General features: G+C 37.2%; 1 protein-coding gene across 6 annotated transcripts in view; it reads left to right on the top strand.

Annotated features, from left to right (window-relative positions):
* Positions 1-12633, top strand: part of SMARCA2 (SWI/SNF related BAF chromatin remodeling complex subunit ATPase 2) — a 131688-nt gene that overhangs the window by 97626 nt on the left and 21429 nt on the right. For 5 of the 6 annotated variants that reach the window (XM_083352521.1, XM_083352522.1, XM_083352523.1 and 2 more), the window contains 2 exons: positions 1137-1355; positions 8993-9210. In XM_083352521.1, coding sequence (XP_083208647.1) covers positions 1137-1355; positions 8993-9210 — 437 coding nt within the window. Of the gene's footprint in view, positions 1-1136; positions 1356-8992; positions 9211-12633 lie in introns of those variants that run through there. The other variant, XM_083352524.1, reaches the window with a different exon arrangement.

Genomic DNA, 12633 nt, shown 5'->3' with positions numbered 1-12633 from the left:
ATAAAAGAGTCTCTCACCTTCCTTATTAATGAAAATGTCAAGCTGTAATTGATCCATGTCGTAGGCTGGGTGATTGATATTACTCTCAAACATTTCAGGAATGGATGTAATTATAAACATTTAAAGCTAAGCTCATCATTTGTCATATTGCTATAGAAATGTCAGTAGAAGAATAACATTCTGTAATTTACTTATGTGTAAATCTCATGGCAATGACACTCATTAAGAGTTTGTGTGCAGTGTGGTCTCTGCTGTTTATTTTGCTGATTAAAAGTAATTGAGTCAAAATTCTCTGTAAAATATGCTGTAGGAAATACACAAGGACTTGAAAGTATAATTCCATTGTCCAGGCTGAAATTCTGTGACTAATTATTTCACAATGGTTAGAATAGAACATATTCATATGATTTTTCATATTGTATTCTGATGGTTAGTATGTAACACTAATTTGAGTATAGGCAGAAATATTTGCACACAAAATCCCTCTTCCTTCACCTAACTGGAAGAACAGAATTCCCAATTTTCATTTATTGCCAAATTAGGCATCAGCTAAATTGATGAATCAGGAAAAGGGAAGCTAAGAAGTAGAGTTGGTATACTACAGTACTAAATTGTAGCCTAATTTACTTGGAATTTATAGAAGTTATAGAACAGTTAGCTGAAAAGCTCAATATTGTGACACCTGGGTGATATCAAAAGCTGTAGTAGCTCTTAGTTTTGATATTACTTCAAAAGAAGATTATTGTGGAAGAACTGATACTTAAAACTATTAATATATACAAATAAATAAAATTTGTTGTTGAAGGGTCTGTGTACTTCCGCAAACTTTATTTCTCAGTCATCCTGATAACTCCCTCTTGTTTCTTGGTGATTCCATTTTGGCTAAAATCCAGTATTAGAATAGCTGGTGTACATATAGCTTACTATATTTAAGATACGCTTCCTAGAGTGGATGCTTAGTTGCATTTCCTGTTCAGCAAATATTTCTAGTTCATGGTATTGCAGAAATCAGGTTTGTCATTTGCTGAACTATGCATGGCAGATAGTTTTATTGAGAAAATATAAAGCCAGTACGTTCTGCAAGCATTGGTTTTGCTGTCACCTTTTCTTAAATGTCATATTTATTACGTCTGCAGCGAATGGACATGGATAGGCGCAGGGAGGATGCTCGAAATCCAAAACGCAAACCGCGCTTGATGGAGGAAGACGAGTTGCCATCTTGGATCATCAAAGACGATGCCGAAGTTGAAAGGCTCACATGTGAAGAGGAGGAGGAAAAAATATTTGGGAGAGGGTCCCGTCAACGTAGGGATGTCGACTACAGTGATGCTTTGACAGAGAAACAGTGGTTAAGGGTATGTAAAATGTATTCTTTTCAGTATTAATGATAAGACACAAGAATACAAACTGAAGAATAAAGTGAAATTGCCCTTTGGGATGAACAAGTAATTGGGGGTATCTCCCTACCAGACACTACTAAAATTGTTGACCTTTGAGGTTTTGGATTTAATGGTAGAAACTTGCTCACCCAACTTTAAATTGGGTGGAACTGAAGAACTTTACCTTGAATGGTGATGGAAGAACTGTACAGGATGATTGAGAAGAAGGCATTTGAGCTGGTGGAGTACAAGTTTACCTTTACATTTTAACATACTCATTCTCTTAGGGACTTTGCCCCTTCAGTAATTTAAAGGATAAAGGAATGATAAATTAGCATTGGAGGAATATTTTCCCATTTCTTTTGTTCTGCACTAGATTGTAGAGATCCAGAGTGACCAGAGGATGTAAATATGCGTCACATCTTCTTTAGGCAGGGAGAGTCAGGCAAGCGTGTTTCCAAATTCATATATTTTCATATTAATTCCCTTCCTCTATGTGTGTGTGTGTGTGTGTGTGTGTGTGTGTGTGTGTGTGTGTAGGGACACAGATATAAAGAAACCTTTCTCTTGCCTTTAGATAGTCCATATGTTGTATTGCTGACGGGAAGAAATTTTTGTTAGCTGTAATAAGTGATTGTGCTGATGAATAATAATTTGATCCAGGAAGAAGTTTCCTTACTGCAGTTAAGTTCAGTAGTTTTCAAGTAGTTCAGATAGTTGCTCAAAGGTGAACAAGGAAGCTTTTGGGGAAAGATACAGGATGGTATTTGTATTGTCTGCATTGCAAATGTTTCTGCTTGGATTGTGGGACTGTATCACGTGTAATAAGTTACATCTCTTAACTGGATGCAATTTCTTGTGATATAAGGAACCATTGTTACAATATGAGTTATTGAGGAAATGAATAAATACAGATAGTCCTCAATTTACAAGTTTGTTTAGTGACCGTTTGAAGTTACAACGGTGCTGGGGAAAAAAGTGACTTAAGACCTTTTTTCACACTTATGACCACTGCAGGATCGCTGTGGACACACGATCAAAATTCAGATGCTTGGCAACTGACTCATATTTATGAAGGTTGCGCTGTCCTGAGGTCAGGTGATCCCCTTTTGCAATCTTTTAACAAGCAAATTCAATGGGGAAGCCAGATTTACCAGACAACCATGTTATTAACTTAGCAACTGCAGTGGTTCATTTAACAACTGTGGTAAGAAAGGTCATAAAATGGGGCAAAACTCACTTAGCAACTGTCTCACTTAGCAACAGAACCTTTGGGCCTCAATTGTGATTGTAAGTTGAGGGCTATCTGTATATCCCTAGACGTTTGAAAAGACGTTCTTTCTCTATTTCCATTTTCTTATCCCTGCTAAACAATCCTGAAATCCAAAAATATGCCCTGAAATGAACATTTGCAATGAGCCATGAAGATTTATATCCTTATCTCACCAGATGTTTTAATTCTTCAGAGAATCTTGGTTATTTGGAATATTCCTAAGTGCTCTTTCCTGTCAGTTGTGTTCTGTAATGGAACATCTGGGACTTACTTGCTTGGGGTCGATCGGGTGCTTGAAGTAGACTGTGATTGATGTGGGGAGAATTTCAACAAAATCATAACCCTGTCTTTAAAAAGGTAGCTTTATCAGAGGCTGAATACAAGACAAAGAAATGCTAGCTATTAATAATAAAAAAAGAAGTTAGGACATATGTACATAAGCACAAAGCAGTGTTTTTAACTTGCCATATAAGCAGAACTGGCGTACATGGCTACATTCCAGAAATAGTGAATCCAAAATGATTTGAAAAATAGCGGCTTGCAACTTGGCTAATACTTGTGATTCCTGTCATCCCTTAGGCACATAGGAAGCTGCCTCTTAAAAAATTAAATTGTGGTCTGTCTACTTCCGCTTTATCCCTACCTTCATTGCTGAACTAATAAGATTTCTTGCAGTTTATTCTGAAGACATCAGTCTTTCTTGCCCCTACTCTGGAGAAACCAGGGATTGCACTTGGGAGATTTATGTGAAAAGTGTGTGCTTAGCCTCAGAACAACAAATTAAACTATTTTTAATGCTGTACATCACCCAGAGTCCTTATGGAATTGGGCTGCCTTAGAAATTTGATTTACAAGGAAACAGATGCAGAATTTCTTCACTTGATGATACCCGTATATGCTTATGGTATCAAAACAAGTTGTATATGTCTTATGGTACATTAACTATGAGAAAGATAGCATGCTGCTACAGCTGTTGGTGGTGGTGCTAATAATACATAATAATACTATAGGTTGATAAAAATGCCCAATCCAATCTAAACATGTGGCTGACTTGTACGACCAACAATGCAGTAATTTGAGAAAATTTCAAATAATAATAATTACATAATAAATAATCTAATCACAAATCATGTATACTTTCGGGAAAATATTTGCAGTTGTACTAGACTATCAGTTGAGCATTTATACTCACCTAGAGGAGTGCTACCATCTAATAAATATTTTTGAAAAATAGCAAAATAATTAAAATACATTCGCTACCTAGGTATATCATCATCACCCTCATTTTAGCCATTGTCTATCCAATGCAGGATGTGATGGCCTCTTCCGCGTGTTTCCAACCTATAAGGTCCTGAGTTTTCTTTTGCGAATCGGGCCCGCAATACTTGCTGATGTCGTCAATCAATCTTGTTTTAGGTCTCTTTCGTGGACGCTTTTTAATTAAGTGGGATCCATTCTGTTGACTGCCTTGGTCCACCTGCCATGAGTTTTTATTGCTATATGACCAGCCCATTTCCATTTCCATTTTTTTTTTACTCTCGTGATAATATAGTATACACCTAGATATATAAAATAAAAAGGTAAAGGTTCCCCCGCACATGCGTGCTAGTCGTTTCCGACTCTAGGGGCCGGTGCTCATCTCCGTTTCAAAGCCAAAGAGCCAGCGCTTGTCCGAGGACGTCTCCGTGGTCATGTGGCCGGTATGACTAGATGCCAAAGGTGCATGGAACGCTGTTACCTTCCCACCGTAGTGGTCCCTATTTTTCTACTTGCATTTTTACGTGCTTTCGAACTGCTAGGTTGGCAGAAGCTGGGACAAGTAACAGGCGCTCACTCTGTTACGCGGCACTCGGGATTCGACCCGCCATATTGCCGACCTTCTGATCGACAAGCTCAGCGTCCTAACCCACTGAGCCACCGTGTCCCATAAGATATATAAAATACATGTAGACTAAAATAATACTATGTTGCAAAATTCAATTAAAACTGCAGAGATTTAAAACAGAGATTGGGGACTTTATTCAGATCACGAGGGAACATATTCCTTACTTTTTGGAAGTGTCTTTTGCATATCTAACATAAATAAGTTGTGGTATTGTATAGTGAGCAAGATGAGGAGTGATTTAATCACGTGAAAGATTTTAGAAGGTATAAAAGGAAGAAACTCAAGACTTATCCCGATTTTCTTTGGGGAGAGAAAGAGGAGAAAAAAAAACTTTATCAGACATCCAAGATTCTCTTATTGTACTCTGTGGCAATAAAGTAGGATTTTGGTAGTCTTTGTGGAATTTTTTGACCTGGTCTACCTGAAAGAGCTGATAGGCTCCTAGCAGTTCATAAATGTGAAAGATTTTGGATTTTTGCTTTTGATTACTTTGTTTTAAAAAATATATGAATTAATTTAATTATACTAAAAACCAGTGTAGTAGAGCAGTGGAATTTGGCAAAAGAGAGTCAGGTTCAAGTTTCAACATAGCACTATGTGATTTGGGGTCCCTTAACTTTCTGTCAACTAACCAACTTTGTGAGATTTGCTATTGCGGGAATAAAGTTAGGTAAACAGAGAGATGAATTTAGTAATATGTGTTTGTGTCACATATTTTTGCCTCCCCCATTTGAACAAAAACGCTGCTGATGTAAAAGGAAGGGAAGGGATTTAGGGAAGGTTTGGGTTAATACTTGCAACCAATTGCTTTCTACAACTACAGACATCTTTTGAGGTTCAATGAAATAATTCAAATGGCAGTTTCCATCCCTTTCTAATCAAAAGTAAATCAGTGGTGGTTTGCTGATTTTTTACTGCTTTATTTCTTTGTGTTACACTGAAACAGTAGAACTGGGAAGTATGCTGTAACTGTGTTTTACTGATGTTGGTTACATATCATTGTATCAAGTATAAGTAGTTCTAGGACTGGTTTCATTAATATTAGTGAAATCCAGCATTGTCAGTCTTATATATACATTGTCAGTCTTATATATACTGCCAACGGAACTCCGGACTGCCCCCGACCTTCGTTCATTTCGCCGGGACCTAAAAACCTGGCTCTTTGAGCTATCTGGTCTGGACTGAGGGGTTTAATGTTTTTAAATTGTGATTTAATTTTTGCAGCTAGACTTAATTTAATTTTATTTTAATTTTATATTGGATTGTTTTTAAATTTTGCCTTGTAAACCGCCCTGAGTCCTTTGGGAATAGGGCGGTATATAAACCGAATAATTAAATAAATAAATAAATAAATAAATATATCAGTAGAGTCTGCTTTGGAGAATTGTATTAAACGATCTGGGAAAGATTTTGAGAAGAAGGAAGTGTTACTGTAGACACTTGCTCACAGTGTGCTGGATGGAAAGCACACTGTGTATAGTAATTGTGTACTATAGCATCTGTTTTGTAGAAATTTGTAATCAGGTACAATGGCATCTATTTCAGAGGAATAGTGTAGATTCTGCTGAGACTTATTAATAAAATATAGGGTTTGCAGACTATGAAATACACGAAATGGTGTCACCTTAGAAAGACTACATATGCTCATTTACATTTTGTCCATTTTAAAAGGTTTAAATTGACTGTTCACATAATTAATACAAATCACAAATTAAATTGGGTGCCACTTCATCTGATTAAAATTATACACTTGGTACATCAGTACTTTAATTTGATAACTGTATGAATTTTCACAAATCTTTCACAAAATGCAGAGAATATACTTTTATTAAAATTGTTGAATTTTATTTTATTTTTTTAAAAAAATCGTGTTTCATAATTTAACAGCCTTTGTGTGCTATTCACAAAATTATAAAACACACAAAAATGTATAATGGATGTATTTATGAAAATCTGTAATCACCATTGCAATATTGTTTTTACAAAAAGAATATTGAAAGGCAAATTCAAGCCAGTGTGGTATGTGGAAATTATTAGACCAGTGATATATGCTTATCTGTGAGTAGAGAGAGAGAGAGAGAGAAAAATAGATCGTTTGATTCATTTAATTTAAAAAAGGTCATTTCCAAAAGGAGGGTTAGAAAAAATAGTTCTTGTGGGGGGGGGAGAGGGAATTGGTATTTAAAGCTATCCCTGTAAATTTAAATTAGCTATGAATAATGAAGCAGTCTTGGATGCAATATAGCTTTAAAATACAGACTTCACTGTTTCACTTTTTTAATATATATATAAAAATATCTGGGTTTTTAAAATATTGATACTATAATTAAAATGCTTCCAGGAATCAATAACTATTCTGCCGAAAAATAATTTCTATTTGTATTCCTGGAATAATAATGGGAAAATATGATAAGTAGTTGTCAATATTAAAAAGGCTTGAAGGGAGAAGGCTTTGGGCCTTCTGGTAGGTGGTAGAATGAAACGGCAGATTTGAGTATCTACATTCCTTCCAGTGTTGCCTTTTCAGTAAAATAAAATTACTTGTATATGAAAACATAGCCTTTCCCCAGCTCTCTTTTTTTTCCTGATCAGCTGATGAAGAGACTAGCAGCTCGCTGCTTTGCTGGCTTGTTAATTTTATCCCCACTAACTGTGATTTCCGATAGCCGGCCTGCTGATAGTGGTAAGGTAAATATCCTTTTTCATTGCCGTCTTGAAGATTCAGTAGAACTACCATCGCAGGCATGTGTAGGTGTGTAACACATCAAAAGCTGATGTTCTCTTGTGTTTTTCTGTGTACAAATGAGTGCTTAAGGAGAAGCAATAACATTAACTGTTGACAGCCCTGCATGCTGTATATTTATTATTAGAATTTCTAGCTTCCAAGATTTGCAGAACAGGTTTTTTTTTTTTTTTGCATAATCTTCGGGAGCTGCTGTGATGTGTAGTGGGTGTCCTGCTTTAGCCAAATGAATATTAATGAATTTGTGTGCAGATATATATATATATATATATACACACACACACACATGTATGTATAGATATATTCCTATTCCTATTCTCTTTTCTCCCACCTAACTCAGCAGATCTTAAGCTGCTTCATAGTGGTTTGCTGAACGCTGTGGAAGCATGGTGGAAATTGTCTTTTGATTATTAAGGCCTGGATTAGTGTCTCTCTCTCTCAGGATTCTGTGTTCATGTTTGTTCGTTGTATTTGCACATCGAAGGATGAATAAGAAACAGACTGAAATCTCCCTGGCATTTCTAACATGCCAGCTTGTTTTGTCTGATGTACCAGGTTTATTCAAAAATGTTTTGCAAGCAACATAACCCTGTGAAAGGAATTGTGTCTGGGATGTAATCACTCTTTGTATATTGATTGTTACACTCACATGATCATAAATATTAGCCATGTTTGGTGCTGTGGAAAAATGAAGGTAATTGCTTTACGATTAGAGCTGTTTCAGCTCAGAGAAAGGATTGATTCACATTTGCATGCATCTTAGTTATTATAGGGGAGCAGAAAGGACAGTGTCAACATTTGTGATTTGAGAAAGCATCATAAAGGCTGATGTAATTTATTTTTTTAAAAGAAGGGTTGTATTTTTCTTTCTTTCTTTTTCTCCCTACACCTTGTTGATTTTAAGCTGTTTGTAAAACAGAACTACCCACACCTCTGATTTTTTCTTCTTCTGTTTATTTTAATTTATTTAATTTATTTATTTTTAAAAAAAAGTTCAGATTCCCTGATGTTACATATATTTCTGAGAGTCTGAACAATTTCTTTTAAATCACATCTGGTTTTGCAGCATTTTTCATTCTGTCATTGTATAGTGTTGTTGGCTGTGATTTAAGGTTCATGTTTGCAGGTAAATTTTAAACTAGTATATGTTGCCTTTAATGTGTTTGAATTGTGTTGTTTCTTCCTCACCCCATAATGCTATTATTCTTTAGGTATCAAACAATGCATTGTTTGCTACTTCTGCATTGTCAGTAGGCACTGTATTAAGGAAAAACACGTTGTTTTAGATGTATAATATGGAGACATTGTTTGAAATTCTGTTTGTAAACTTCTTTGCAATGTGTGTGAATATATTTTGAAGGAATTTTTGTTTTTCTTTGTTAAAATTGCCCTATATATAAAAATATCTTAAAAATGATGTCTGAATGTAGTTGTTTTAAAGAATACAATTGAGTGTGTACTGTTGTAGCAACAAATGCCTTTTGGGGTTGGCCCTCCTCTTTACAATCAGACTACTTACGAACAATGGTATTGCTTTGTTTCTAAAGACGGTTGATGGTCCCTAAAATACTTTTGTTCAACTTGCACTTGCAAACTGTTCAGCTCATAAACACTACAAAGTTGTTTTGTACCATTTAGACTTCATTTAGTATATATTTATTCTGTGCCTCTTTACAAATCTGTATATATTTTCCTGTTTTCCTAATTAATAGGCAATTGAAGACGGCAACTTGGAAGAAATGGAAGAGGAGGTTCGGCTTAAAAAACGTAAAAGGAGAAGAAATGTGGACAAGGATTCAGGCAAAGAAGACGGCGAGAAGGCAAAAAAGAGGCGAGGAAGGCCCCCAGCCGAAAAATTGTCACCCAATCCACCTAAATTGACAAAGCAAATGAATGCCATAATTGATACAGTGATCAATTATAAGGACAGGTAAGGTACTGTTTTTCGTAATCAGCACTTTAGTTTCTTTGGAACAAATTACATTTTCCAAATTTTCATCATGCCATATGACATTAAGGTGCCCTTGCATAGAATTCTAGAAATTTGTTTCATATAAAACCTTCATTATATTTGAAATTTGTGTGTATACAGAGAGAGAGAGACACACACACAAACCTACATGCATAAACCGACACACACGAACATATTTGGAAAGACAAACATTTTGTCTATATTCTTGTATCACTGCTTATGAATTCAAGATAAATATGTGTAGTATCATCCTAAAATGAGAGTATAAATAGGTCCAGGGTATGTATGTCTGTACATGTGTGCATGCTGCTTGTGGATGGGTAGATAGGGAAGAAAGTAAGCTTCTTTCAGTCAAAATAAGCAGTCTGCCATCTATATAAAGTTATACAGAAAAGTTGCACGACTTAAATAATAGTTTTATATTTCATCCACATAAAAACTTTTCTTGAAAGAATAAAAATTTCTCTGTCTCATAGTAGTGCTTCAGAAAGTGAATGCTGAAGCTTCTTCTGGGGACTTTTTAAAGAAAAACTTGGGAACTTTTGCATAGCTGGCAGTAAATTTAGTAGGTTCCTTGAAACACCAGTGATGTGAGTATTATGTACTATTGGGAACTCTGCAAGTAAGCAGAGTTCTAGTAAATAAAAAAAATAAACACTGCAACAAAGAACATAGATAAAAGAAGAGTTGCCCTTTTTGGTTATATTACTGAATCTTGAGCACAATAGTCAGGCTTTCTCAATTTATTTATACCAGCAAGATATCAAGGCATCCTTCACACAAAAGGATGTAATTTAAAGGTGCAAAACAGTCAGCCCAAATGTCACCATCAGACCCTCGGTCTGCATTTTGTGCTTTCCCTTCACCCTTAACTCCCCCACCATAGACTTTTTGGATGTGGCCTTCAGTAAACCCCACCAACTTTGAGTCAACAGGTTGTGTATTCTTGGTCCAAATAGTGAAAAACTCATTTCTATTCCTCTCAAGAAAAATAGACCAGTCCAACACATTTTAAAGTATTTTTAGTTCTGGAGGGCAGAATTCTTCGGATTACCCAATAAAGTTTTTTTTTTAGTTTTACAAACAAATTCAGAATTATTTAGAGACGTATTTTAAGTCATTTAATTGTGAGGCAAGTTCAGAAGCTTCTGAAAGACCGTAACTTGGCTGGGAAAAGAATTGGCCCTTCTCCCATTCCTCAAGGGCTGGTACATTTTCAGTAATCATTGCATATCTGCAAACAGCTCCTCAGTACTGAAGAATGATACTTTGCATAGAACTGCATTATTTTCCTCCCAGCGTTGATACAGAATTTCTCTCATAACTGTGAAAGAAATGGCTGCGATACTTTAGCCAACTGAATGGTACCTTGGAGTAGCGTGGCATAGACCCTAAAGAGTTGTGAGGGGCTGCCCATTGCCCACAGCTATTTTACATGCATACATTACAATACAAAAAAAAATAGCAGGGCAAAATCAAGGCAAGATGCGAAGCAATAAAAAGCAACTTTCAACCCCCTGTGGTTGGCTATTTAGTTATAAGACAGACATGTCAAACACAAGGCCCGGGGGCCAGATCCGGCCCGCGAAGTGGTTTCATGTGGCCCGCGAAGCCATCCTGGAAACAGTGAGGGAACGGCCCCCACTGCCTTGGCCCTGGCCCAGAGACTCTCCTTCTGCCAGAGACCCTCAGTTCTGTCCCACGCCTGACCAGGCCCCCATAGGCACCCTTGATGCGAACAATGTAGAGCTGGCCACGCCCACCCAGTAGGCCATATGCACTCTAGCCATGCCCACCCAGTAGGCCACGCCCACCCAGGCCATACCCACCCGGCCCCCTGAGGGCAACCGCAATGCTGATGCGGCCCTCAATGAAATTGAGTTTGACACCCCTGTTATAAGAGGATGATGCTTAGGATGCAAGCTAATAAAGCTGCCCCCTTTAAATACAGTTCTAGGGTGATAATGTTTGGGACAGTAGCTAAATTTTAACTCAAATAGGTCCTTTCTGCTCTTTCTACTTGAGTTATTCCTCAAAGTGCACTACGGAAAAACTAATGATGTGGTTCTTTTCAGCAGATCTCAGACAAATCGGGGGTGTGAAGAAGTGGGGCTTTTAGGGAAAACCTCTGCCGCCTACACATGGCTCTTTTCTAGATACAGGTAGTCCTCGACTTACCACCCCAACTGAGCTCAAAATTCCTGTCGCTAAGTGAGACGTTTGTTAAGTGAGTTTTCAACCCATTTTGCGATCCTTCTTGCCGCAGCTGTTAAGTGAATCGCTGCAGTTGTTAAGTTAGTAACATGGTTGTTAAGTGAATCTGGCTTCCCCATGGACTTTGCTTGTCTGAAGGTTACAAAAGGTGATCGCGTGATCCTGGGACACTGCAACCGTCATAAATATGAGTCAGTTGCCAAGGGTCTGAACTTTGAACACGTGACCGTGGGGATGCTGCAATGTCATAAGTGTGAAAAATGGTCATAAGTCACTTTTTTTCAGTGCCGTTGTAACTCTCACTAAATGAACTGCTGTAAGTCAAGGACTACCTGAATTTCACATGACTCTTCATGCCTAAGCACAATGTTTTTTGTGCTTTGTGCACCATTTAAGCAGCCTTCTACGGAGGAGGAAGTGCATAGGATTTTAATCTAAGACTAGAAACACTGTAGCTCCCTTTCTTATTTTGATCAAGTTTACTTACGTAAGAATCCTTTTTACAAACACAGAACTAATGGAATGGTTCAGGATTTTCAACGATATATTTACTAAATATATTCTGCTTTCTTACATGACTCTGCCTGTAGGCTTATGCAGGGGATTTTGAACCTTTCACGTTAATTTTTCAAAAACTGTAAAATAATGTCTACTGTGGTGCCAAAGCATGTTGCAGGCATTCCTGGGTTATGTTCAAGGGCAGGGATCTTCAAACTTGGCAACTTTAAGACTTGTGGACTTCAACTCCCAGAATTCCTCAGCCAGTTGAGGCTGGGAGTTGAAGTCCACAAGTCTTAAAGTTGCCAAGTTTGAAGACCCCTGTTCAAGGCTGTACAAACTAATGAAGACTGCAGATCTGTTGGACATCACAACCTAATTTAAACCCAAGGAAACAGACAGTACTTTTGTGTGTGTGTGTGAATGTATATGTGTACACACACACACACACACACACACACACACACACACACACACACACACACAAACAGTGGACTAATTGCCATTGAGAGAACTTTGTTTTTCATTAGTAACTTCCTTGCTAATGCAGTTTTCTGACTGATATAACTATTTCAAGCTTGTTTGCTCTCATCAATCAGCCACACCCTTCTGAGATTCAAACCTGGCCTGCTTTGCATGTTTGGCAGTTGTTTTAACCTCTAGGCCACA

The sequence above is a fragment of the Vipera ursinii genome (genome assembly GCF_947247035.1).
Source record: "Vipera ursinii genome assembly, chromosome: 2".
Taxonomy (NCBI): Eukaryota; Metazoa; Chordata; class Lepidosauria; order Squamata; family Viperidae; genus Vipera; species Vipera ursinii.
The sequence above is the reverse complement of the archived record's forward strand: the minus strand, read 5'-3'. Positions and strand labels throughout refer to the sequence as shown.